Here is a 27811-nt window from a genome sequence, read left to right on the forward strand (position 1 = left end):
TGCTCTTCAAACAGCTTTTATTAGTGGTTTTTGACCATACTACATTGTCAAGGAAAAAAAATAAAAAATTACTTCACAGTGCCAGGCTGAGATGGGTGTTCTCCAATAGTTGTGGTCAAATTGGAAAAAAAGAAAAAAACACGAAAAAATCCAGCAGTGGCTTGTGCCAAGCGTCCATCCATATGCCAGCCAGGCTGGCAGAGCTCTGCCCAGGAAGGTACTGTACCCCTGCCTGCAGCACATGGGCTGCTGCAAGGGACACGCACTACAATTACTCCTGCAAACTCCAGCGCTGCTAAAAAATGAAAAAGGACCAGACAGTGCCAGATCTGCTTCTCCTCAGTGCCTCTGCTTCTCGCTGCTACGCAGCGAGGGAAGAGAAACACCACAGCAAGCTGCTGTCACAGGGGCTCGCCTGTTGTGCCATACCCCTGCCATCCAGTACCCCTCTCCAACGGCAGCACAGCCGCAGTGTCCTGATCTTTGCTCACAGCACAGACTCTCTGCAGGCAGGAAGGGTCCTGCCACCCCTCACCCACCTCCAAGAAGAGCTGAGGGGGCAGCAGCAAGACGGGGTGCAGGCAGCTGCCCAGCCCCACTCTGCTCTGCAGGGGGGCTGCTCCAGGTGGACACCCACCCACTGAGTGTCTGCCCTTGGGAAGAAATGGGCAGGCCCCTGCCTGCACTACAGCCCTCCTCTTTTCACAGTCACAGCAGTCACGCCAGGTTTCCCAGCCCACCCTGCTGCAGCCACCCTGCCTGACCAGCACCCTGGCTCACCCATGGCTGCTGTGCTGACCCTGGCTGCGCTGGCACAGGCTCCTGTCCCCCTCCTCCCGCTGAAACAGCAGGCTGCCTCTGGCCATGGCCTTTGCATACACGGAGTCTCCAAAGGGGAGGGGGTCAAAGTTTGTCCCAGAACCAACCCATCCACAAGCAGGGAGAGACCCCGGGCCAGCAGAGCACCCTTGGGTGCAGGAGGTTCTACTTGGGTCAGGGTCCAGCTCAGCTACCCACGAGCCTGCAGAAGGACATCAGGTACCCCCTGAGCTCCTCAGGCAGCAGTGGGGACACCCTGAACCACCCCAGGAGCAGGCAGTCAGGGCAGTACCACTGAGCAGGGGGACAGCCAGACCTCGCAGGGCTCCCTGGGCCCTGGCTGGGTTGCAGCTCCTCTTCACTGATGGTGTCCCGGGCACTGCCGGGTTGGCTGTGCTGGAGCAGAGGTGGAAGACCACAGGCAGGGTGGGCTCTGTGTCCATCAGGCCAGAGCTGGGTGCCAGGCAGGGAGCTGCTGGTGCCTGCCCCCCAGAGGGGCTTCAGGCCTTCCTCCACCACAGCCTCGTGTCCCCTGGGCCCGCCAACAGCAGCCACCACTCCCTGCCAAGGATGATCCATGATGGCCACAAGCAAGAAGAGGGTGACCACTCTGCAGTGTCACTGCCCCCCTCCCAGCCTGAGGAGCAGCACAGGAGCTGGACAGGATCCTGGATTATTATTGCAAGGTAGGGTCAGCAGCCGACTCCTGTGACCAACAAAACCTCTCCTAGGGATGCTGACACAGGTGCTGGAAGCACAGGCAGAGAAGGCAGCAAAGCCTTCAGAGTCCAGCCTAGCTAACTGCCCATCCAGTTACTCATGGCCACAACAAAACAACTCCAGAGGGACTAGCCAGCCACAACACAGGAACATGGCAGCAGTTTCTTCTCCAGAGACCTTCTTGTGGGTGCTGAACACTTGCTGCCCAGAAGGGAGTGGCGCCAGGAGCCCAGGGACAGAAAGGGGACAGCAAATTTCACTCAGGGACTTCTTCAGCCATGCCAGGTCCTACCCAGGTGGCTGCAGGCTCAATGAGGGGCCAAGCAGAGAAAATGCTCCAGTGTGCAATGACCAGGAACCGGCAGGCATGCTGTTCCCAGAGCCAAGGGAAGGACAGGGTAAAGCTGCCGCAGGTGGGCAAGGCAGGCCCTCAGGGAGAGCAGGGACTGGCCAGCAGTCACCCACCACACAGGCGGACAAGAGACATGCCATGTCCATCAGTGCCACAGCCAGAGAGGTGAGAGTGCCCATGCAGATAGATAGTGGCAGCGTGGTCACAGACAGCGGCAGAGCTGCAGCCATACCTGCTGGAGAGGGCCCTGGGAAAGCTGGTGCACCTGCGCTGCTGCAGCTGCCCTGTGATGGGGATGAAAGCCAGCTCAGGAACATCTGTGTGAGTAAAGATAGCTTCCAGCACCCCCACTGTCCGGCCCACTGCTGCTCAGGCACAGCCAGGCAGAGAATGGCAGGATCTGGTTAAAAACCTGCCTGGGGCTCTCAGGGTTCAAGGGGCTGACATCCTGCACCAAGCCCTGCATCATACTCCTCTCCCAGGACAGGACAGGCAGTCTCCAGGGGAGATTCACTTCTCTCTCACTACAGGCATTGCTGGTTCTGTCTCATGCTCCCTCCCAGGCAGCAGGTACTGGCTACCCCATCCCGTGCTCCCAGCACACTGCTCAGAGCACAAACCACCCATCAAACACACAGCAAGGGCCAGGCTCGGGGCACAGCTCCCCTGCCTGCTACGCAGCTCGGCTCAGTGCTTCTCTCTGGACACCAATGGCATCAAAACAGTGGCAAACCAGTTTGTATCTCTCTCACCCAGCTTGCACCAAGTCTGCCACACACCCTTCCTGTCCACCAAGGCACAGACCAGCCAGCAGCCCAGAGCAATGGCACCCCTGCAGCACACAAAACTTCCAGGAATACGGAGATCTCTGAATCCTAGACAGCTGAGCCAAACATCCACGTGATGTGGTGCTCAGGCAGGCCAAACCCTTGTTTTACTACAGAGCACTGCGGATGTGCACTAAACTGGTAGAGCAAGAGCTGCTCTGGTTTCCACTGGGAGTCCAGACAACAGCAGTTCAGACACCCAAGTCCCTGAAGGATATCTTCTTGTACCCCGCAGACTGTGAACGTCTTCCTCTTCTCAGGGAAGGTCTCTCTGACACCAGGGAAGAGGGTTCCCATCAGACACCTCATTTCCACTCAGAGTGAAGGTCCCTTTTTGGGAAGGGCTTTTCCCCTTCCGCTGTTTGCCCCCTCCTCACTCCGAGACCTGCCTGAAGTGCAGCACAAGAGGGGGATGCCCCACTCAGGGCTGGCTCTGCGTTCACTGCTCCCGGAGGTGAGGAGGGTTAGAGGCCCGTGAGATCAACGATGGCTTTAATAAAGATGGCATCATCACGCACGTAGGAGTTCTTGGCTTCCATCACGGAGACAGGGCAGAACAGCGGGCAGCCGCTGGCAATGTTCATTTCTGTGACGGGTCGCTGGAAGGAGGAGGATGTCACATCAGGTCGGAAGGCATCGATGATGTGCTCGCGGTTGTTCTGATCCAGGAGCATCAGAGTTACCTGTGGGGAAAAACGAAAATATATGAGCGCAGCTGAATAGAAAGCACATGGAAACCCAGCCCAGTGACCTGCTCACTTGAAGCCTGTGAAACATGCAAGTACCAGTGCAACCATAGCCACATCACACGCCTACAAATCTGAGAAATGCCTGTAAGTAGGGTCAGTGAAGAACGTCATCTCAGTGACATTCTGCAGAAACTTTCCCACATCCTGCCCTGTCACTGGAAACTTCTGTGTGGCAGTACAGGGCTGTCAGACTGACTCTGAACACCTACAACTGGCCAGCATGGTGTTCACTCCCAACACCAATACCTCACGCAGATATTAGGTTGCAGAGTTGCTGGCCCTTGCAAAAATAGACGGCCCCTCTCTCTGCATCAATACTTTGCCCGCTCAGCCCTGAAGTGTTTTGCAAACCTGCAACGTCTAGGAACAACAATCTGAGCTTCTGACGCCAAGTGAGCATCAGCTGCACCCCGAGTACTGAGGCCATGACAACCTTCCTTCTCCCTGAATTCATGTAGAGGTTCCGCTTGCTTTCCAAATAAGCTGCTTCTCTCTTTCCACAGCCTCTGCCATTTCATGCCCCTGCCCTGTAGCACACTTGGTGCTTTCAGCACAACTGGGGAATCCCCGGGGTGGCCAACATATCAAAGCCCTTCCTTCTGCTGGCTAAGTAGGCCAGACCAACAGTGTCTAGAAGCTCAAGGGTGTGCAAAACTAGAGAGGCACATTGCTGGGCATAGCAGGCTTTGTCCTCGTCCTGTTTTTGGCTTAGATATTTTCCTTCTAATAGCTGGTATAGTGTTATGTTTGGGTTCAGTATGAGAAGAATGTTGATAACACACTGATGTTTTCAGTTGTTCCTAAGTAGTGTTACCAAGTCAAGGATTTTTCAGTTTCTCATGCCCACCCAGCAAGAAGGCTGGAAAGGCACAAGAAGTTGGGAGGGGACACAGCCAGGACAGCTGACCCCAACTGGCCAAAGGGGTATTCCACACCATGTGATGTCATGCCCAGTATATAAACTGGGTGGAGTTGGCCTGGGGATCCTGCTGCTTGGGAACTAACTAGGCATCGGTTGGCGAGTGGTGAGCAATTGCATTGTGCATCACTTGTTTTGTGTATTCCAATTCTTTTATTAGTATTATTGTAATTTTATTATTACTATTATTATTATCATCATCATCATTATTCTTTTCTTCCTTTCTGTCCTATTAAACTGTTCATATCTCAACCCACAAGTTTTACTTTTCCCCGATTTTCTCCCCCATCCCACTGGGTGGGGGGGGGCGGGGAAGTGAGTGAGCAGCTGCGTGGTGCTTAGCTGCTGGCTGGTGTTAAGCCATGACAGTCCCAAACCTACCTTCTGGTTGAAGGGCCACCGCAGAAGTGCATCATTGGGTCCTTTCATCACCACAAAGAACAAGGAGAGATGGGTCCCACGCCCAGTGCCGTCCCCATTCAGGTAAACGCGCAGACACATCTTGTAGCCATACTTGCTTGTGTAGAAAGCTATCAAAGAGTTGCAAAACAGACACAGTGAGCCTCAAACCCAGCAAAGCCTGACACCAGCAAGTTCCTTTGAACTCTGAGGACTTTAAAGTTTGGATCCTAGAAGAAGCCAGGTCTAGGTGTTAAAATACCTGCACCACGGACGTGGTCTGAAGAGCCACCAGGTACAAACAACAGTAATCTTACAGTGGCCTGGAGACAGCCCAAGGTCAGGCAGTCACAAGCCCCTGGTCTAGCTGAGATGCAGAGTGCTGCAGCACAGAGCAGGGTTCCTGCCAGCCCCTTAGGCTCTCCCCACCTGCCACTGCAGGCACAAGCACCCTGGGCAGAGCCCAAAGCTGGAGCTCTGTCCAGAGCTAGGCAATTCCCACTGCATCCCACCACAGACCCGCCACATGACTGCTAAAGGAGCTGCAGTTCATGGCAGTAACGCGCACGAGTAGGAAGAAAACCAGCCCCCAAAAAACCTGACTGGGGGTAGACCATCCTCAGTACTCACTGTTCCCTCTTTGTAAGCTGGCTGCCTCTGACAGGGGCAGAGGCTCAAGTGAGCTTCAGTCTCTGGTTAGGATCCCACCTGCTCTGCATGGCATGGATATGGCTGGGTACAGGGATCTCAGGCTCGCTCCTTCTCCAGCAATTCTGGGAATGCCCATGTTGTGATACCAGACCCATGCAGGGCCACAAAAATATGTTTCAGAAGGGGACTTGTGGCAAATCACCCTCTCACTGTGGCACAGAGCTGCGTGCCTCATGTCTGGTGAGGCTCAGCAGCCTCAGGGCATGGGGCCGACAAGAGCCAGCGTTTTACTGCAGGACTTGGTACACTTTTATGAACAGGCAGACTAGCACTAGTAGAGATACTGTACACTTCCACAGGGTGAGGAGGCAGAGATCAGGGCTTTGTCACCCGCTTCCCTCCCTGCACTCCCCAACTCGTTTCCTCTAGTCCTTCCTCTCCACCTGCTTCACCCAAAGGTTTTCAGGGCAGATTTCACCCTCTGATAGACCAAGCAGCACATCCTCACAGCCTACCTGGGGCTTCTCAGCACTCCTGTAACCCTGTGAATGTAAAACCAGGTGGGGAACTAGAGGAAGGATGGCTGATCAGAGCACTGGGAATACCCACAAAAAGGCACCAGGCAGCCAGAATGCTAAATACCTTGTGCACCACGCTGCCAGCTCAAAGCAGTGAACTGGGCATCCTGCTTCCCACCAGCCTGAGCAAAGGCGAAGTGTATCAGAAGCAAAGCAAGAGCCCAGCAAGCTGCCCACTAGCATCTGACGGCCAGCAGCAGGTGGCTTTCCAGCAGGAGCTTAGCTTTGGACTGTCATGGATCATGCTCCTGATGAACCTTTCTTGTGAGAATTTGCCTTTTTGAATTCTTATGATTCTGCCTTCTGCAAAATCCTGTGGCAATTGTGCCCTCACAATGTGAGTGAGTGGTAACTCTACTTCCTTCTCTTTGTTTTAACACTGATTTCATTTGGTATTGTCTCACCTTCACATTTAAATACAAACCAAACACTTATACTCATTTCCCCTTTTCATCCCATTCACAACCTAGACTCCTCTCTTCCTAGCTGTCTCCTTCCCTGACTGCACTAGTCTATTTGCTTCACTTCCTAAGATTAAAAACCACCTCCAGAAGAAACATTGTTTCTCAGCTGAGGCAGCACCAGGAATGACGATCTCTTATCTAAATGACACAAGGCCTTGTACTTTGCACTTAAAAGGGGAAAAAAAAAAAAGTCCTGCCTTTTCCAGAAGCAGTCTTGGCATTAGGCAGAGGCAGCCCTCACCTTCCAATCCCTCCAGCCACATAGAAGATTTTCACGAGCAGATTGCATAGACCAGCCAGCAACACAAAACAGTCTGGTGGCCCGCAAAGTAGTTTTTCTTTTTATGAAACAGTTTATAGAAGACCTGAGCCCTGCCTTTGCTGCCCTGCCACCACTGCCAGGATGGAGACTGGCCAGCACGCAGCATGGAGGAGGAGGCACCAGTAACCATGAGCTGCAGTTCTGGGAGGAACTGTGCATTCCGAGCACAGCCGAACAAATGTCTGGATATATGAAGCCTCTTGCATTTGGAGACGTTTCACCCCTTTCTCTCCCTTGGGCTAACTCTGATACTTATATCCCTCCACCAGCGGACTTGATTCTCCAACCCAGAAGAACAAATCCCATGCCCCTGCAAGGACCCCAGGTCGCATCAGCCCATGGAGGGGCCTGAGGAGGCCCTGAGCTGGGGCACAGCAAGTCAGGATGCCTGTGGTCAGAGGACAAGAGTAAGCCCTGTCCAGCATCTCCCTCCAAACTGCAGCCTTTGGAGACATTCAGGTCAAGCAGCTCTCAAGCATAGTTGTCCTGGTTTCAGCTGGGATAGCATTACTAATTTTTTTCCTAGTAATTGGTACAGTGTGTTTTGAATTTAGTGTGAGAATGATGTTGATAACACACTGATGTTTTAGTTGTTGCTAAGTAGCACTTATCCTAAGTTAAGGATTTTTCAGTTTCCCATGCTCTGCCAGCAAGCAGGTACACAAACAAGAAGCTGGGAGGGACTATGGCCAGGACAGCTGACCTGAACTAGCCAAAGGGATATTCCATACCATAGAACATCATGCTCAGTATATAAACTGGGGGGAATTGGCCAGGAGGGGTGGATCACTGCTCACGCATCAGTCAGCAGGTGGTAAGCAATTGCACTGTGCATCACTTGCCTTTTCTTGGGTCTAATTTCTCTCTTTTTGTTATATTCCTTTTCATTACTATTATATTTCTTTTTTATTTTAGTTATTAAAATGTTCTTATCTCAACCCACGAGTTTTACTTTTTTTTTTCCCCCCAGTTCTCCTCCCCATCCCACTGGAAGCAGGGGAAGCAAGCGAGTGGCTGCGTGGTGCTTAGTTGCTGGTTGGGGTTAAACCACAACAATAGTGCAGGAGATGTACATTATGTAAGATTTAAGGTCCTCTAAGTCAAACAAAATAGATTTGAAGCAGATTTGTTGGCTTTGGGAAAAGGAAGTGTTGCCCTTCCCAAAGGGAACACAGAGCAGGGGTTTTCCACGGCTGCTGTTGACTTTTAAAAGGAAATGCTAACTGCATGCGCATAGTTTCAGTAGCAGTTTAGTTCCCCTCAAGAAGAATCATCCTTTTTTCTTTCAGTTTTTCAAGAGAAAAAGAACTCTGAACAGCCTTCATCCATAAAACAGATATAAAAATAGTTTTTAAAATTCAATTGCTTTTATCTTGTGGCCCAGCCACAGTCTGCTTTTTCACAGCTCCAGGAAGCAGGTGTGAGGTACATGCTCTAGGTTTGCATGCAGCTCTGGGCATTCTGAAAAAGCTCTCCAGCACACTTAGATCTAAGCAATCGCAGCTCAGGCAAACTCAAAACTCTCCTCCTCAACCATTCTGTTGTAAGGTAAGCTCCCTGCTGAGCCATGAAATAGTGTGAAGAGATGGTTTCATCTTACAGCTGCAACACTGGGAAGTGCTTTCTTAAGCAAACAAGCCATATCACAGCCTACTGCTCACTGTGACATTTTCTAAGAACAGGAGGAACAGCACGGGGCTGGGACCATTCTGTGAGGAGAGCCCCTTCCTTTAACAGATATTCAAGCACTTCCCTAGGTATGGTTTGGGCTTTATTTAGACATTGTCTCTTGCACTGTCACGCTTTAAGCACTAAAATATATTTCTGGGGCTCTAATATATATTTCCTCCCTTCTTTAACCATTTTATTGCTGGTTTTATGGTCTCTGAGTATTTTACTTCTACCTAGAGGGTTATGCAGGGCTATTCCAGAGCTAAGAGGGTTGCATTCTCTATTATGAGAAATTAAATAGGTCCTCTGCAATCAAAACAGCACATCTTTTAGCAGCAGGTTTTTTTAGCATTGGGCTAAATGAAAGTGGTTCAGGTTCCACAAGGAAATGGGGACAGAACAGAAGTACATCTGAATGGCCAGCATCTCCCCTGCTAAGGACACCACTACAAATCCCACACCCAGCTGAGACACAAATGTTTGTGCAATTTTGCAAATTTGTGGGCAATAACCTGGAGAGAAGATCGCAGGAGAGCGGCCTGTTATTGCCTCCTGACGCTTTCTGGCAAATTCTGTTATCTTCCAGATGAAAACACCATCGTAGGTGGAAGCTTCCATGTTGCGGATCTTTTCCTCCATCTCAGCCATGGCCAGATCTTTGAGCCCAATGCTCCTTTCCAGCTGCCGGACCTGCTCAGTGGGATACACGGTGCAGCCTGGTTAGAAACATGTACTGCTGTGAGACCCAAGAAAGCCAGCAGACACCAGCATCCCCCTCAGGACAACTCTTTAGCGAGAGATGTTCTCAAGAATCAACAGGGGTCACAGGAGGAAGAAATTTAGCATCATAAGCCAATTCACTGAAGCTTCATTTTGAACCTGTCATTCTGGAGAAGATAGATACAACTCAGTGCTTGAGCTGGAAACTTTCCCACAGTGAATGGAAAAGTCCTCCCAACGAGCAGCTCCATTATGTTAGCAGCACAAGAAGTGAGGATGGGGGAAAAACCCAACAAATTAGCATTGTGAGAAAACTAGACTGAGAAAGAGAAGAACCTACACCCAGCCAACAAGGTCTCCAGAGAGTTAATCACTGCTAGCTAACATAGGGTCATGCTAGTTTTGGTAGCTCCCTTGCTGAGACAGCACAGGTATGCTGCAAACTGCACAACTCCCAGCTGTCAAGACACACTGGCAGTGCTCAGCAGGTACTGTGCTGGAACATATTGGTGGGGGCAGCTTCTTCACGCCTCCAGAGTGTGCTTGGCACAACATGGTAGCACAGCATCAGTGATTACACTCCTTTTCAAAGGTCTGGAAGTTGAGCAGTCCCATGGATTCAGAATGATCCGGTGAAATGCTGGGTGCTCTGTCTCTGGAAAACTTCACCTAGGAACAACATCTCGGTGTCTGCATAACTTGATTACTAACAGAGATCTGAATGCTTTACACCTGTCAGTTTAATTCCCATCTTTTCCAGGAAGCTTTTGAGGGTTGGGCACAGGCACAAAAATGATGTTTTAGTTCTGCCTTCAGATTTGTGGAGTTTCAGGTCTGGGCAGTGAAGCTTTGCTAGCTAGTAACATGGAAAGGAAACTGAAAAAAAGTCTCTGCTCAGAGTGCTGGAAAGCCCAAGCCAGTGGTTACACACCTTGTTACTCAGTGTTTCAATTTTCTCCTGGTCTAGTCGATGTTGCCGACTGTAGGCTTCAGCTGTTAGAGACACTCTTTCCACCTCCCGATTGAGCACACAGACAATGTTCTCAAAGGTCACCGTTTTCCTCTCAAGGGCCTCACATCTCCCCAAGAGCTCCAGGGACCTGGAGAGCTCCGACTCCGAGCACAAAGAGTTTGCTGCCAGTAGTGGAGAGTTGTTTTGCGATGAGGAAAGGGCAGGAAGGGCCTTTAGGTCTCCAGACCCAGCCTTGAGGCTGAGCACAAAACTCAGTAGCATGTAGAGATGCTCCGCCAAACACTTGCTTTCGTGTTCTAGTAGGTTTTCATTTTCCACCTACATGAAGAGAAATACATCCCCCACTCAGCAAGTTCAATCTACGCTGTCACCATCCACAGAACAAATTCCTCCTCTTGAGGTCACAACGTTAGCTTTAAATTATAAAGGGGAAAAACCAAAGAAAGACAGTTAAAAAACCTGTTTTGGGGGTGGGTGTGGGTTTTTTTTGTTTTGCTTTAGAAATGCTGAAAATCACATACAATGACAGGTGCTTAATGTTTCCCTAGCTGTACACACTGTTCTACTCTGTCTTCCTCCATTAGTTCCCAAAAGGGCTCTGTCAGATGTACTTAACAGCACCAAAGGACAAAGCCTCATGTATTCTCCCCGAGGAAGGATTTATATGAACATCACCAGTAGGAGCTGGGACAACTAAGTCGCATGGAGAAATATGGTGTGGCCCCAGTTCTGTGCTTACAGCTGAAAGCAGTAAAACCATGAGAGTCTCAAAGCACTCAGGGTGTTCCTCCAGAAGGAGGAGGTTTCCTTCCACATTAAGTTCATCCTCTGGATACCCAAACTCTGGAGAGCAGATGATGTTAAGCTCCATTTGTAAAGGGTGTGAAACACCACTTTGTTCAAATATCTGAACGCAAACATGTGTAACAGTTTGGGCAACAGCAGTTTGCAGGTTAACTCTTAACACTGGAACTGAAAACAAGTCCCAAGATAAACATCAACAGATGAGCCCTTACCACCTCAGCACATCCAACAACCTTGAATCTGCAAGGCACTTTAGATCTGCCACAAGTTTTCACATGGTCCCGAAACTAGGAAGGAAGGAAGGCAATGTTAGATCTTATGTGTCCCCAGGAGCTCCCTTTCCATCTCACTGACATCTAGGAAACTGAAGACGATCTCAGGAATGCCCAAGCCATCACTAATCACTAGCTGCCAAAGTGTGTGGTTATACCTGGACACTGCCTACCATTAGGTATGACTTTCACTGTAATACAAATACAGGACTGACACCTGGAAGGAAGTTTTATTTCTCTTTCTCTTGACACCGAGGGGATCTCACTTCTCACCTGCATATGCAAGAAAGAAAAAAACAACCAGCACAGATACATAATATGGATGCTGAGCAACAAGTTTCACTGAGGGCAGAGAAAGGAGAAGCATAAAGAACAACCCCTATGAAACAAGCCATTTAATTTTGGGGACTTCATGTAACCCTGGTCAGGACATGCCACAGCTTCCTATTTTTACTTCCAGCTAAGCATTATAAATCTGAGAACAAAAAGCTTCCAGGTGGTGGTCCTGCCTGAGTATTTATAGCGATTACTGCAGGTCCACCTACGCAAGAGAAGATGCTCTGCTGGGTCCAGCATCCCCTCATTGGGGTGCTGAAGGATGCCACGGCATCTCAGCCACCTCCTGTCTGGCAGCTGCTCTGAAGAACCAAGGGCAATGGTGGATATTTCTACAGAGAACTGCCACTAACCCCCCAGCTGCCAAAATGACTTGTTTGGGTTCCCACACAGTGCATGATTAATGCTAACAAGCACTGGCACATTATCATCTTATTTTTTATATACCTCTCATCATCAGATATCAGTGGTCTGTTCTGAACAACAACCATATTCCACATTCACCTCCTACATCTGCTACAACAGATGTCGATTAAAAGTGTTTTTAGACCACTTTTTTAAAAGCTTCTAGATCCATCTGTCTTGCTTAATGAGTCAGGTTACTCAGAGTTACAACGGCTGCAGCTAATCAACAAAAGTTTGGAGAGAGATAAAAGAGGCAGTTAATATTTAAACACAGGACAGCTCACCTATGGGAATCCTACAAGTCTAGTTTCTGCTGGGCTCCACCTTTAGCCCACAGACAAAAAGATCTGTATCCCAAGAACCCAGCATGAAGTCCTTCATTACACTGCCCATTTAGAAACCTTTGCTCATCCTTTTAGAACCCTTTGCTCATCCTTTTAATAGTTCTGTCCCCCCTGCCCTGCTACAAGGGCCTTTTGCAAGTGCTACTAAAAATATTTGCCCATAGCAGGCGGGACGGTTTCAGATGAACATGCTTTTTGAACATGTTTCCCAAAACGTTGATTTTCAGACTGTCGAGCCTTGCCCTAGGAGCCAGCAGCATGGAGACCCTATAGACATGGATACCATTACACGACTAATTAGAAAAAAATTAATTTAGCTGGAGATGGGCTCCCTTTCCATAATTGCAGCAGCGGTTGATATCTTTGCTTCACATAGGACATAAATACCCTTTAAATCCACAAGGGTGCTTTTCCCGCAAAGCTCTACACCCAAACTTGACAAACACACTGCTCAAAGGGAGGTGGCATTGGCAGCACCAACACAAAACTACAAGTGCCAATGAGTCACGTGCACTTGCACCCGACCAGTATTTTGAGCCTTATGGAAAGGTCACTTCTGTACTAACAGCTGCCACTTAATTGTCTTCCCCACTCCAATTTCTAATGGTCTTGGTTTTCCTCCTTGCTCCAAGAATGCTGATCAAGACGTCAAACACCATCGCTGCACATAGTTCACCAACAGACACATGGATACCTTCTCCCTCGGAATCTTCTTCCCACAGCCTTCGCAAGTCAGTGGAAATTCAGGGCAGACTTCGTCATGAGCCTGTAAAAGAATCAACAGAAGACTATTTGGTCCTTTAAATAAAAGCTCCAATGAGGTTATATGGTAAGTACAATTCAACAGGGGTAGTTTTATACTTCATTACAGAAGAGTGTTGTATTCTACCAAGCTATACTCAAAGCTTGGTCAGGCTGACAATTCTGCGTGCTGACTCATTTGTGTGATCTCCAGGCTACCAAAATTTTGGGTGCCTGCATAGCCTCAGCCTCACTTTAAAAGCTGCTATAATTTAAAAAAAAATAAATCAAATTATTGATTTGATGGACAAGATAATCAACAGGAAGCTCCATTAATGGCTCTGCCAGGAAAATACACATTCAGACAGGCTGAGTGAAGCAAGCCACTATCTCATCAAGATAATTTGTATAATTTTTCCACTGTAATGGTTATCAGTCAGCTGAAGTATGAACCCATAGCCTACTCACCACATGCTGGGTTGAGCTGTCTGATAGTATCTCCACATCCAAATCAGAAAACCATTTTTCAAGCAGAAAGAAAAATATTTTAAAACAGTTTAATTTAATAGCCCCTGCACACAAGCACCCAACCCTGCAGGAAGAGCACACACAGTTTGTTTGGCAGCCAGAGGAGCTGAACAAATGATCAGGGTAACGTGATACTCTGTCCTCGGCAAATACTAGGGCCAGCAGTACCAGCTAAATTGGGAATGCTAGAATGTGCCTCTGCTTTCTGTGTCATTTCCACACTGCTTAAACCTTCTCTTTACACACTGTTATGGGTTTGTGTGGCATGGTACTATACAGTTGAAACAAGGCATTGTAAATGCCGTGAAGATGCAGTTCAAAATTCACATTAAAAGATAAGTGCACTGAAGAACTCTGCCATGGTAGTATCAGGAAAAACAACAACAACAAAAATACCCCAGAAGCATTTATAAAGCAGTCACTGAAACCAGATACTTTGAAAACTTGGTCACATTTATTCTTTATTAAAACAAGTTACTGTTTTGGGGGGAAACATGCACAAACTTAAATAGTGTTACCGCATCAGAAACTGGAAAGTGAAACCCATTAGTGGCTCAGCTTTGGCTTCTTAGTTACTCTCTCCTTTTTATACTTTTAAATGAGTAATCAGACTCCAAGCCTCACTGGACTGTCCCTGGAAAAGTGACCAGCCAGCCTGCGCAGTTCAGCTGGGTAGTGCTGCCTGCACAGACACTGGTGCCTGCAGAGGAGGTGGACAAGGCAGAGGGCCTTCCTTTATACCACTCACTCAGAGGGACTGAACCCTTTCTTCTACCCACCTACTGCTCTCATGTTCTAGAAACACCAGATAGCATCTTCCCCATGACCCACAAAATGCTGGCATAAGAACAGACAGTCTGGCTAAAGGAAGGAAACTTCACTGTAGAGACAACTATTTAAAAAGGGAGTATTTAAAACTTATGTTCTCCCATGCCAATGTGAAACCACCACCCCCTCTGCACTCCCTACCTCCCAACATTTATCTTCCATCCCAACTCCACGCTACACCACGACTTATAACACCCAAGACACAGGCAGCCCTGCGAAGCATGCCAGCTTGCAGCACGAGAAAGGAAATCAGCCCTGCAACAGCTAAGCTGAAAGTGCAACTGGTCCGTATGTAAATTGTTTAAGACACCCAGAAGCATTAGCTTTAACCAGCACAGATCCAAACCTCTACACAAACATTTTTGTATAAACAGTTTCAGGCTCTTCTGGAATCCCCTGTTCCTTCCCCCTCTACGCGGGTGTCTAAACAGAGATGGATGGTATCACCACTGGAAGAAATCCACTCCACCCAGGAACCAAAGAGCAAGGGGTTGGTATTCAAGCCTGATCTGCCACACTCCACTCCCCCAGGAACGGGGCAATCATCCTGTTTACACCTTTCCCAAACCCACATCCATGAGCTTCTGCAGCATCTCAAATATTCAGGCATTCACTGTAAACATTTTAGGCTGCTTTGGAAAGCCATAACACTAGGCAAGAGCAGAGTCACTCTCCCAGAGTGAACCTGTCATGGAAATCAAGTCAGATGGGGGTCAGAGAGAGGGGATGGCAACAGAAGAATTAAAGCGGAGCTGGAAGACAACAGTCTGGCTCAGACCTTCAGGGCTACTCTCCAGTTACCTCAGCGCTGACATCTCACCCACCAGCTGTAAACCAAGGCACCAGCTGTAAACCAAGGCACAGATTGGCCTGCAGCATCCAACAGCAGGCACAGGAAAATCAAACCAGGCAGAGTTAACAGCCTGCATAGCAACACCTTGTTCTTCCCACTCAATTAAAACCAAAACCGCTGATCGATCCGCACACCAATTTCACTCCCTAAAAATAAACAACAAGACAACCTAGCAGCAGCCTGTACATCACACACCACCATCAGAATAGGCAATTCTCTGGAAGCCCGAGAGACTAGAAAAATCAGACACCACCACCACCTTCAGAAGGACCAGGGCAGCCTACAAGCACTCGCTCAGGGCGCCAGCACTCGTGGGTTACCACTGCAGCCACTCAGTCCACCAGCACCTACCCATGTTCCTCTCTGGAGCAGCACCAACAGGCTGCAATGGAGGTATTGATCCCTCTTCCCCTTGTCTGTAGGCCTGCTGGCAAATGGAGCTGCCTGTGTGCACACTGTAACTCTCCTACCTCAATATCAGGAAAGTAGAAAAGTGAACTGCAGTATTTGTAGTTGAGGTTTCTCTCAGGGCATGCCTGGGATCATTCCCTTACACCCCCAGCTCTCAACCAGCAGGAATGGGCAGTTCCCTTCACAGCAGCTCTGTGACAGCAAGGACAGCACATTTCAATGCAGCCATGCGGAAAAGCACAGGTACGCACAGGGAAAAAGCAGGTTTTAATAACAGCAGCTGATCCCTGGAGGATGCAGTGATCGTTTCCTAAGGAATGCCAGGGTAAGCTGCTCTGATGTGCCTGCGTAAGACAAAAGGGAAAACTGTAGTTTAGTCCAATTGCTATTTTGCCTCTCAAGGCTTCACTGAACTTGAACTATGGAAGAGGCTACTGCTGAAAATTATTATCTCTGTATTGCGGTGGCAGAGCAGGAGGTACACCTGCTTCCCAGCTGCCCTGCTCACAACCTGCCATAACAGTGCAAGTCCATTTTTATGGAGGTCTTGCAACTGTGTTGGGAAATCCATCAGCATAACACAACGCTTCCCCTCTAGCTCAGAGGCAAGGCAAGTGGCTGAGAAAAGCAACCTTTGAAACAGCTGCTGTGAGATGCCTCTGCCAGAGGCCTGCAGGAAGGTTTATCGCAAAGGGCAGGGTTGGCAGAGAAACGAGGTGCAGCAGAACAAGCTTGGTGCGAGCTGCACAACACAGCTCTTCTGCAAACAGTCTCCTGCAGGTTGATCTTTGAAAGCCGTTGGTCCCCTCCAAACATGGCAACAGCAACCATAAGCAACAGCAAAGCTGAAAGGCTTGGCAGCAGGAAGGGAGCAATGAAAAGGAAGGAAAATTAACAGGACAGCAGAGGAAAACCAGCTGAAGTGGCACAGGGCACACCAGAATGCTGTCAGGGCTTTGGCAGTCTCTGCCCCAGTATTGCCATGTCCCATGCACGGCTCCTTTGGCATCTTAGCTTGGCTACAAGAAAAAGGGTGGGCCCACAGAGTTGTAGAGAAAACACTGAAAATGGGCCTACACTGTAAGAGACACCTGCCTAGGTTTCAAGGGAACCTGAACCCTTTGCACCAAGAAGCATAAGTTATTTCATATATCTCTGCCAGATCCCCAGGGGCTCCAGAGCCTCTGAGACGGGAATGTGTCACACAACACAGGTACTTTTGGGATGTCCTGCTCCTCTGAAGTCAACATGCCCTCCACGCTGTGTCTCCTCCTCTTCAGGGGAATCCTAAGGCTGGTTTTAAGCCAAGCCTGCTCAAACCTTTCCCCACACCCACACCGGTGGGCTGAAAACACACACGTGGTCCTTGTACACGGTCACCATGCACATAGTCCTTGTGCTACTGCATGGAGCCCAGCAATACAGGGATGGAAAGCAGGAACCCAGTCTGTAATTCACAGTGTCAACTGGGAATGGAAGCTTTCTGACACCATCGTATCAGCTGGTGCAAGGCACAAACTGCTCCCTTTGCTGGGACATGCTGGTGACAGAGATCCAAGCAAGCCCACCTAGCATCACAAATAATTAAACCTCAAAGTGTCAAAACAAAGATTTAAGTTCCCACTGGTAACTGCTTGTGGCTTTAGCGGGCATGCGTACGGCAGCAAAGGTAGGGGAAACCAGCACTGCCTTTACTCTGCTGTCAAATGCCATGGCATCCACCTGCATTGAGGACAAAAATTGGCAGAACAGATGTCAGGTGTTCCCAGGGGCCTCTTTTCAGAACAAGAACTTTGCTTTCAGCATTTGATGGTTTTGTTCGTTAGCTTTTAGGGCTGATTAGACAGACATTTGATTTGGGGTTTATTGGTAGAGGGACATCAAGGCAGCATTTCTTGCATTGAAGACAGACATGAAAGCAAGACCAGATTTTGAAGAATGCTGAAAGTACAAGAAACATTTGAAAGCAGCAGTGGGTTTTCTAAGATTTCCTAAAACAGACTCTGCCTTTCCTTGTTTGCTTTGAACTACATAAACATGAGGCGGTGGGACACTCCAGGTTGCTTTTTCCAAATCCCTCCATCATCCCAGAGGAATGACTTTCCTAGGGAGCCTCTAGTCTGAAATGGAGCCGGGCCAGACGACCAACCAAAGCATTTTAGATAAGTCTGAGTCTAAACCTGACCTGGCCCCACGGCCAGCTGGAGCCCATGCACCACTGTCCCTTGCTTCAGATGCAGTTAGCTGCATTGCAAAACAAAAAGGCTAAATTTGCTTGCCAAAGAAATTAAAAATTATGCCTTTGGACTACACCGAGTCTCCATAAACAGCTGGCTGACACATAAGGGAGGTTCAAAACAATCGGGAACATCTGATCAGAGATAACTCTGCAGGTCTTCCAGGCTACAACTACCAGTCACGGTCGTGTGAAAAATGCCCAAGATGTGCTGTTCACATCTAATGGGGTCACTGCTTGAGAACAACCTGCCACCAGGGAGCAAACACCAATCATACCATCACACTAACAATGCCAGGCACCAGCACATTTGTAGCATTGATCTGAATTCACCACCCAGACTTGTTTCTGACAGCCAACCACTGTTGTTAACTGCAAGAGATGCTGCAGTGCTGACAGCTGTGCTCTAAGCACAATGAAAGCACTGCCCATGCCGACTAGGTCCCAGGACAACACCCCTGGAGAGATCTCCCTCTCTTCCAGCAATAATTTCACCAGCCCGCAAAGCCTCACCTTAATCACTCAGACCAAAATGGGATAGCCTCAGGATGAAGCCTCTCAGTTGTCTGCCTGACCTTCACATTAGAAAGCGTGGTGTTGATACCAGCCAAGCTCTGCGAGCTGCAGATGGTGGGCAGGGGAAACATCAACTCCTTCGGCTCACAGGCAGCACATAGACACAGGACACGAACAGATGGACTGTTACAGCATGAGGCTGAGAACACCACTGGCACCCAGAAAAGGGAAGATGAGACAGATATTACAACTAGGAGAGCTGTCTTTCACATGCTGGAGAAGTTGAGCCTGTGGTGACTGGCTTGGTTTCAAACACAATTTCTCTAGGCTGTCCAAAGAGTTGGAAGCACCCAAGGGTGTGTGTGTGATCATGGCTTTGGCACCTGCCAGACACCTGGAGCCCAAGGAACATCTCCCTGGGCATGAAGCGTTGCCCCACAACCCCCAAAGCTGCATTCATGCTGCGGGGTTTTGTCACAGCTTAGAAGGGACATACAGCACTCACCTCAGCTTCAAAGCTCACAGCTTACAGCTTTTCATTTTCCAAGGGGCAGATGCCAAAACTGTTAATTAGGTGGGCCACCACAAGAAGGCTGAGCTGTTTTTAGAAGCTAAGAGCAGACCCTCTATAGCAGGGGTTTTCCAACCCCCTCCCACACACACTCTCCGGCACTCCCCGTGGCTTACCTCCCACCACAGGCTTGGACGGGAAACTGCCTTGTGTCTGGGCAGCCAGCTACATAAACTCTACTTTGGGGACTCCAAAGAAGACCAGGTTTTGTTTGGGGACCTCAGCTGAAGCTCTGGAAAGTAAAGGAGTGTCAGATCCCTTCTTCCGAAGCAGGAGGTCCTTTTGGTCATCTGCATGTGCAAGTCAGGGATCCTCCCTCAAGAAAGTTATCTGGTCCTGGGGCAAACTGCTGATCAGGCTGGAGCTAGCTGCAAATTGCACTTCAACACCATACCATAACTTAGAGCCAAAGCCTTCAGAAAAAGACAGAAATTGCTGTACTGGATTTTAAAATGAAGGCTGGTCACCCTGCTACAGCATCACCAAGTGTGCTTGCCAGAGTGCTTAAAATCCTGTATCCCACGCAGGCAACACTGCTATAAAGCACTCAGAAGTACATTTTGGAGGCAACAGGAGCCAGGTGAAGTAGCTGCAAAGACCAGCAGCTCTGTTCTAAGCAACATGCAGAAGTCTGAACATGAAGTTTTCAGCCTAAGCTGAAAATCACCACCAAAGACTACTGGGGCATTCCTGGGATGCAGCTGGAAAGGGGGGGAGGGGAGGCATGAAACTGTGAAGCATCACAAAGCAGGAGGACCCCCTGGCTCAGGGTCCCCAGCAGCATTTTTGAAGAGGGACAGTTTTCTCTACACGAGGTATAACAGGTCTTCTCCAGCATCTCCCAGTAGGAACACTGGGCAGGGACTGCCCAGTTACTTGTCATCCTGGCTCCAGGAAGCCACATAGCCTGGGAAGGGAATGTGGACATACTCTCCAACACCACTGGCTTTGGAGTAATATCACTTAAGTTCCGAGTTTTGCATCTTCCACAGTCTTCCAGGCTTCAATTAAAGTGAACTCTTCAAAACCATGGTGGCAGCTGACTACAAGGAAAACACATCCCCTCCAGTTTGGATTAGGATAGGTTATCACCACAGATGACAGTCACCCATCCTCATTAGCTGAGCTCATCTCTTTTCCTAACACCCCCCCCCCCCCCCCCCCCCAAACATAGTTTAAATACTGTCAGGATTAAGCTTAAAACTTAGTTCTCCTTCCAAAACTTAGACAATTCCATTTCCTTATGCCTCAAATAATTCTGTATGTCCTGAGATGAACCTCTGTCTGGGTAACAAATGGAAATGCCACAGTTGACCACATGAACACTCCTCTGCAGCCCCCTCCTCCCAACCCAATCCTGATAGGGGGCAAAGAAAGGGAGTTGGAGGTATGAAAAGCATACATAAAAGGTATACAAGAACTGAAGGTACGTTGATAAAACAGAAGAGAGACATAGGCAATTGGAGGTACTACAAGGCAAGAAAAGAAACACTCCAGCGCTGAGGAACCACAAACTCCCTCTACCTGGATATCACAGAGCATGTTTTCTTGGTCTTTCCTTTTGGTCTAACAGGCTAGTTTTAGTTTCTGCAACCCTCCTCAGACTTTCCACCTGAATCTAAATGCTCCTGCCCACAGCCTGCTTATCTGTATGTACGTTCAGACTCATCAGGAAACCTATACATGAAAAGAGCTTACTGATTAAAAGGAATCCCCCCCAGCCCTATAACAAACTGCTTTATCCAAATGCCACTAAATATTTAAAATATTTACAAAGTCTGAAAAATGCATTTATAAACTCCTAAATATTTCATACATTTCACACAGCTTTAGAAGTGCAAGTCATGTCCAAGCAGATTGCACTCTTTCAGTTTTGTATGTCCCTTTGAGACCTGAACTTCAGTCTGCCTGAACAGAAAGCAAAACTGAAACCAGTTTTATTAATTTTTTTGAACTTGAAGAGCTAGAGCTTTTCAGCTGCAGAACAATTTTTTCCTAGTTCGTGCCCTGATAAGATTAGCAAGCCAGAAGTGACTATCTCTTGATTTGTAAGTGGATAGCAGCCAAGTAAGTCTCTCTCAGTACAAACACATGATTTTTAAATTAGCAAACAATGAATTCGCTCTTAGGGACTTTCCATGTCCTGGCGGAAATAGCGCAGCAAGGGACTTTCCATAGTGGGAGCACTGAGCTGCTGCAGGACGTTACACACATTGCTGGCTACAGATGCAAACGTACTGCACGAGGCAAACACTACTTAGCAGTACTAAACTAACAAGCCTGCCCGTAAGGCAGGGTTTAACATTAGTCCACAGCACCAAGAGAGACTCTGAGCTAACATGGTCATTTGACGCCTCCTCTCTCATCAGCCCTCCTCAGCCACAGATACCATCTCCTAAGCTCTGACCACATGAGGACAGCCAGGCATGATTAAATGGCACAGCTCTTTGGCAGGCATCTGGGAGGAGAGATAACACAGCCAGACCTTGCCTCCTCCCACCAGTTCCCAGGAAAGAATCAGCTTTTCCCAAATGGGTACGAAATAAGCTTACCCCCATTAGACTGAATGCTACCTGTGGTAGGCAGAAGAAGCAAGCTCAATCCTGAGACGAACCAACTAGCACTGCTCAAAATCCCTGCTACCCTTTCGTTGCACAAGACCACCCCAAGACTAATAAAACCATGACAGACAAGATCAGTGCTGCAGACCTGCAGCCCAAGCACTCCGGCGCCACACCTTTACAAAACATAGTCTGTTATAGCAAAACAGCTAACAGGACCTTTTGAAGACTAGGTAGAGAGTAAAAAAGAGGCATAGCCTTATCCACTCAAATGCTCTTAAGCAATTGTGCCTAAGATCCCAGAGCATCACGCACACCTGCAGCCTTGCAAGAAGACGGACTTATCCCACAACAGCTTGTTGCCCTTTTGAACTTCTAGTGCAAGTTCTGGCTGGACTCAAGCCTGCATTCAAACACTTGTAAGACCACACATGGAGTACCTTTGGCAGCTGATGATTTTTGCTGAGCTCTACAGGAACTCTGTAAGTTGTTTTTTTGTGGTTTTTTTTCTAAAAACCCAGGAGAAAAAGTTCAGAAGAGCTCATCAGTCACACCACAATCAATAGCACTGGAAGCTGCTGAAAAATATAATTTGGTTTAGTCTAACGGAGATGAGCTCACTTACTACAATCACCATTTTGAACACTGCAGCAGGCATCAGACTTCTAGTCACTGGTCACCAGCAGAAATTAAAGTGTGGGTCAAACCATCTGCAAGCACCAACAGCATAGCTTGAACCTGGAACCTCAGTAAGACACACTGTACCCTGAAATGCAACTCCCAAACTCTCTCTGCTGCATCAGTGCTAAGCTTTTAATTTGACATTTATTCAGTCATACATCCACACATGAGTCACTGACAGATCTATGAATGAGAGTTTCACAGCAGGAGAATCATTTAGCACCCTACATCCCCTCACCTTTTGGACTGAACTTTTAGCATAAAGAAGCAAAAGGTCCTGGACAGCAGGACAAAGAAGCAGAAGCATCCCTTTAACAGGCTCAGCAAACTAGGCAGAACACTCAGGCACGATCCACAGCTGTTGTTTCTTCCTGCCACCCTGCAGCAGCACTGCACAGAATCCAAATGTTACCCTAGACAGACCAAGGTTATACCTTTTCCTGACATGCACTTCAGTCACTACAGAGCTCCATGAATCACAGGGCTACAATCTTTACCTAGGATGAGTGTTAGGGGGAAATAAAATTTATTCCTCTTATCTCAGGCCCTCTGTGTGGTGGTTCTTCCATTCCAAGAGGGATGACAAAACTGTCCTTCAGGAGCACCAAAGCTTCACAGTTGAATATACATTCACTACTAACTGCCAATGCATTTTAGCGATGCAAATTGCCACAGCAGACTGACTAGAGCTGACTAGCTGGAAAGCACAGGGAAGCATGTGGCCCACTGCCATCCTCAGCAAGAACACACTCCTCATGAGGCATGTTAGCCATACACATGCTAAGGACCAAATGCCCAGGGCCACAAAAAGAAGGCCTGGATTAAAGAGCTGGTGGGCTCCTCAAGAAGAGCAGGACTGGGAAAACCACCCTGTTCAGCAGGCTCATGGCCCAGAACAGCTCAGAGTGACGGGTGGCCAGCCAGTGAGTAATGGCCAGTCCCACTGCTCTGGTAGCTATGGGGGCAGCTGGCTGGAAACAGGATCATGGCCAGGCCGCTTTCTCCAAGCTCATGGGTCTGAAGTGGGTTTTAGGTTCATATAATGCAGAGAACTTCACAATAATTTCATGGCACAGCACAGTTTCTTGACAGTTCACTTGTCTTTTACAGCAGAAAGGAGTTGCAGATAGAGCTGGTGGTTCCCACCACAGAAGGGACATGCTTGGTGCCTGTGATCACAAACAAATCTGAAATTGTTTCAGTTCAGCCTGTGCCCTCAGCAGGGCACACAAACCTAACTCAGTCATGAAATCTCTCCAGCTTACAGTTAAGTCCAGGGAGGTGAAAGCTCCCACAACCACTGCCAGTGTCAGCAGACAGGCAAAACCACCTGAGCCTTCCCCAAATACAGAGGCAAGAAAAGAGATAGAGACACTGAAAGCCTTGCTTTGACCTTTACCTCGTATTCTTTAATAGTCCCCTTCCAAGTGCAGCCACTGTTAATACAGACAGCAGGCAGACTTTCTACCTCCCGACGAGCTGCGTTGTCTGGGAAAGCCTAAAATGGAAAAAGCAAGCAAACCACAAAAATTACTGAGGGGTTGCAGTTTTAGTCCAGTCTCTTAATTCTTTATTAAGACTTTATTAAGGCTCCTCCCAGGGCAGTTGCCACATCACATCCCCAGAGGTGTGCTAATGGCAAACAAATTGTTATTACAGCATTTAAGTAGGCCACCACTATACGAACATGACCTGGATTTTAGAAGCTGGGGAGTCCACCACATTAATCATAACTCTCACTACTGAAGAAAACGTTTCCTAGGAATAAGGGATTCTCAGAACTTGTGTTTTAAACAAAAACGGCAAGTGATATTAATGATATCAGTAAGCTTCTTTATTTTTACTTACCGAGCTTGTTTCCAAAATAGAAATTCCTTCTTCATATATTCCTTCCTGAATACAGCTGGCACACTTTTGAGGTCCAGCACTATCAGATAGAAAAATAATCATCAAACACAACAAAAAGACCAATTTATCATTTAACAATAAAGCAATTTCTGGTAACTTCATAATATGAAAGTATTTTCTTATTTTTAAAACACCACCTTGAGCCTTTGCTCATGTGTATTTTTGACGCCCATTTCTGATTCTAATTTTTTTTCTTCTCCTGATTAACCCCTCCATTCAACTTCCCTCACTTAAAAGAAAGAGTGAGACAGAACACGAGGAAACTTTTCTGGAAGCCAGCATATGCTTAACTTTCTCACATTTTTGGCATGACAACCATAGGATGACTTTTAGGAGCAAGTTCCTTCAGTAGCTGTGAGGAAGACTGAAGGAGATGAGTAATCTACCTGGATTGCCACCTGAATGGCAAAAACAATCCAGGAGATTCCAGAAAAGGGAACTTTGAAGCAACTCCCGGAACAATAAAAGCAAGTCAGAAATTACACATTCCCTTAAAGAAGGCCTGATGCTGAATCTCAACGATTAAACAAAGCTCCCTTGCCGAGAAGGCCTTGAAAATGAGACTTTTCTCTCCTTTTTATGCTTCAAAACACCTTTTCAAGCATTTTGTCTTCAGACTGAAGGCACAAAAGTTACCTAATAATCTTCTTCAGACAATAGGAACAGTAGCGATGCCCACACTGAGCTTGAAACGGCCTCCTCAATATATTCTTGCAATCGGAGCAGAGGTATTTGACCTCCAGTTTAGTTCCCAGGATCTCCTTTGCAAATCCAGGCTGGTTTAGATCCAAAGAGCTAGGTGGAGTAGAGTTTGCTGCTGCCATGTGAACAAAAAATTCTGGCTGTATCTCCAGAGCCTGAAAATAAAAATATTTTCCCTGTTTGATCATAACCGGATGGTGGTAATTTTTCACATAAACTGCATTACTCACAGCATATTACACTGGCACCCAAAACCCAACAACATAGGTAAACACACTGATGTGAACTACGAGCCTCCCTGCACCTACTGAAAAATATGGCAAGAAACTTTACAGTTAATTTTGGAATTAAATCCAGACCAAAGAGATGGGTTGGACAGACCTCACTAAAATCCCCATCCAAGTTTATTGAAATCCAGCCTATTCAGAGAAATCAAAGCTTCTGGCCCCAAAAAAGGTGAAAAACCATCCTAAAGCTGATTAGAAATATAAATAAATCACCTCAGTGATTTATTTAAGCACCCTTAGGCACCGAGAGAGGTAACCACATCCTACCACCACTTGTTTTCACATCTGCCAGTTGTCAAAAATGACTGCAATTCTGCCCAGAGCCAGCTGTTCCTGGGGGTCCCGGGGCAATGCTGTGCACAGAGCAGAGCCCAGATTTACTGGCAATGCCCAGGCGGGCATACAGGGCTCTCCAGAGGGCTAGAAAACAAAGATGTGAGAGGCACAAGCAAATCAGAAAGAAGGAAAAGAAGAAGGTGCATTTGTTTTGACCACTTATGATGATCTACAGATGCATCTCCCGCCTGCATGCCCTGCCACTGCATCCCCCAGCCACCTAAGACGCCCAAGGTCGCAAATCCAGGCCCTTCCTTCCAATAAGGGCAGCCGAGGCGGCGGCAAGGCTCCTTCAGCTCCCCATACGTTCTAAGTTTCGGCTAACATCCAACTCTTGCCTGTACCAGGGGTTGTTAAAGGCGATGAAGTGATCCCAGAACAGGGACAATGAAGATCCCTTCCCAGGACCAAGTTCCCCCCGGGAGCAGGCCGCAGCCCGGCCGCCCTGGCGGGAGCTGTGCCGGCAGGCTCCAGCCTGCCGCTGGACCGGCTCTCTCAGGGCTCTGGAAGCCCCCGCTAGCGGAGACCCCACCCTCGCCAGTCCCGGCTACAGTCGCCGCCCTTACGGGGAGGAACGTCTACCAGGCCGCGGAGCGGCGGCGGAGCCTCCCCGCACCACCGTCACCCGGGGCCAGGGCCGCCCGCGCTCCGCGGGGAGCCGAGCACCGCCGCCCCGCTCCTCCCCGCCACCGCTGGCAGGAGGCTGCTCCCCCTCGGTGCATCCCGTCCTGCCCGCCGCGAGGAGGAGCCGCGGCCGGGCCGGGCTCAAGGCGGAGCGAGGCCCGGGGCGCCGCCGCACGGGTGCAGGGCCGGCCGGCCCGCCCGCCTCCTCGGCGGCGCGGCCCGGCCGCGGCCCCCTGCCCCGCCGGCCCTCCTGCGTCCCCCACCGGCCCGGTACCGCGGCCCGGGGCGGGGGAGGGGGCAGCGCCGCACTTACCGGCCGCCTCTGTCCGCGCCCCGCACCGGAAGCGCACCCACGCCCCGCCCACCGGACACGTGTGGCCCGCCCCGCCCCGCCGGGCCCGCTCGCGGCAGGCCACGCCCCCCTTGGCCGCGCCGGCGCCTAGCAACGGCCCCGCCTCGCGACGGGCCGCCCTGGGGCAGGGCGTCACCGCCAAACCCCGCCCCCCCCAACACCACCACTCCGCCACCTATCCCTGTCACCCCCCTGGACACCCCCACACCATCACCTACCCCTGTCACCCCCCCAACAGCCCACACCGTCACCTACCCCATCATCCCCCAGACAGCCCCACACCATCATCTACCCCAGTCACTGCCCGGACACCCCCACTCTGCCACCTACCCACCCACCCCCCACGCCCCCAAACATGTCACACCCCCAGTTATGCCCCGTCACCCCCACTGTCACCTCCCACTCAGTCACACACCCCCAGCATCACTTCCCCCATCAGCCCTCAGACACCCACACACAGAGTCACCCTGCAGTCACCCCCACACGCAGCATCACCTCCCCTGTGTCACCCCTCATACACTCACCCCCAGCACCTCCGTCCTCTGTCACTGCTCCCCCTGCATCACCCCCCCGCTGCCCCCACCACCCGCTGCCATATCCCTGCCTCAGGCCACCCCCGCTGAGCCAGGACCCAGAGGGACAGCGGTGCTCAGCTTGGGGACACCCTGACCCCCACCTAGGAGTCCCAGCCTGCGGGGATGACCACCTTCCCACCGCGACCCCCCCCCCCCCTTCACCCACCAGAGCCATCACCCTCGGGAACGGCCCAGGGTGACCCCAGCCCCCAAAGAAATTTTTCTAAGACACCTTTGGCCATTTTGGGCTGCGCCAGGCACCTGCTCACCTGTGTGCAGAGCGCCATGGCGCTCCCGTGTTGCCCGCTCGGAGGGAGAGCTGATGCCACCGGCACCAGGAAGGACGGGCAGCAGCGGGTGGGTTTTGGTTTAATCAAAAAAAAAAAAAAAAAGAAAAAAAAAGGAAAGAAAAAAATGACGTGGGGGGGAAAGACAGCCGCCTGCCACGCGGCAGTGAGGTCAGCGCGAGGTGCTTTTTGCAGGGGAACCCGCTCAGCGAGAGGTCATGGCAGCAGGTTTTTTTGCCCGGGGTCCCCAGCCTGTGCATCCCCCTGGCTCGGCTCACCCGCCGGGGGATGCCAGCGCCCTCCCTGCACTCGCGATGAGGTGGCGCAGGGGCTTTGGGGCTTTACAGCCTCCCATGCTTGTAGGGCAGAGATGGTCTCGTTCTCATCAGGCAGGGAATTCACCCGGCACTGGGGAAATCCTCCCCAGTCAGAACCAGGCACGACCAGTCTGATGTTAACTCCGACAGAGCATCAGTAACCCCTGCTGCA

At 49.5% G+C, this 27811-nt stretch overlaps 1 protein-coding gene across 3 annotated transcripts; it reads right to left on the reverse strand.

Annotated features, from left to right (window-relative positions):
- Nucleotides 1-27388, reverse strand: TRAF2 (TNF receptor associated factor 2). 3 transcript variants are annotated; one of them, XM_049832309.1, is made up of 10 exons: nt 27305-27388; nt 24796-25016; nt 24100-24178; nt 23651-23749; nt 13020-13091; nt 11181-11255; nt 10123-10482; nt 8984-9161; nt 4768-4916; nt 1-3401 (listed from the first exon to the last, which is right to left on the reverse strand). In XM_049832309.1, the coding sequence occupies exons 1-10, from the start codon at nt 27320-27322 to the stop codon at nt 3183-3185; spliced, it is 1470 nt and encodes a 489-aa protein (XP_049688266.1). In that variant the 5' UTR covers nt 27323-27388; the 3' UTR covers nt 1-3182. The 3 variants fall into 3 exon arrangements, with proteins under 3 accessions (XP_049688266.1, XP_049688268.1, XP_049688269.1); XM_049832311.1 differs by lacking the exon at nt 27305-27388 and adding an exon at nt 26422-26508; XM_049832312.1 differs by lacking the exon at nt 27305-27388 and adding an exon at nt 25829-26116.
- Nucleotides 27389-27811: the final 423 nt, after the last annotated feature.

Source organism: Accipiter gentilis, chromosome 29, assembly GCF_929443795.1.
Source record: "Accipiter gentilis chromosome 29, bAccGen1.1, whole genome shotgun sequence".
Taxonomy (NCBI): Eukaryota; Metazoa; Chordata; class Aves; order Accipitriformes; family Accipitridae; genus Astur; species Astur gentilis.

Coding starts and splice junctions, on each gene's coding strand:
- TRAF2 (XM_049832309.1), bottom strand. Junction 13,092..23,650: donor GGACTATTAAAGAATACGAG/GTAAAGGTCAAA, acceptor ATTCTTTTACAG/GCTCATGACGAAGTCTGCCC. Junction 4,917..8,983: donor TCCTGCGATCTTCTCTCCAG/GTTATTGCCCAC, acceptor ACTCTTTGATAG/CTTTCTACACAAGCAAGTAT.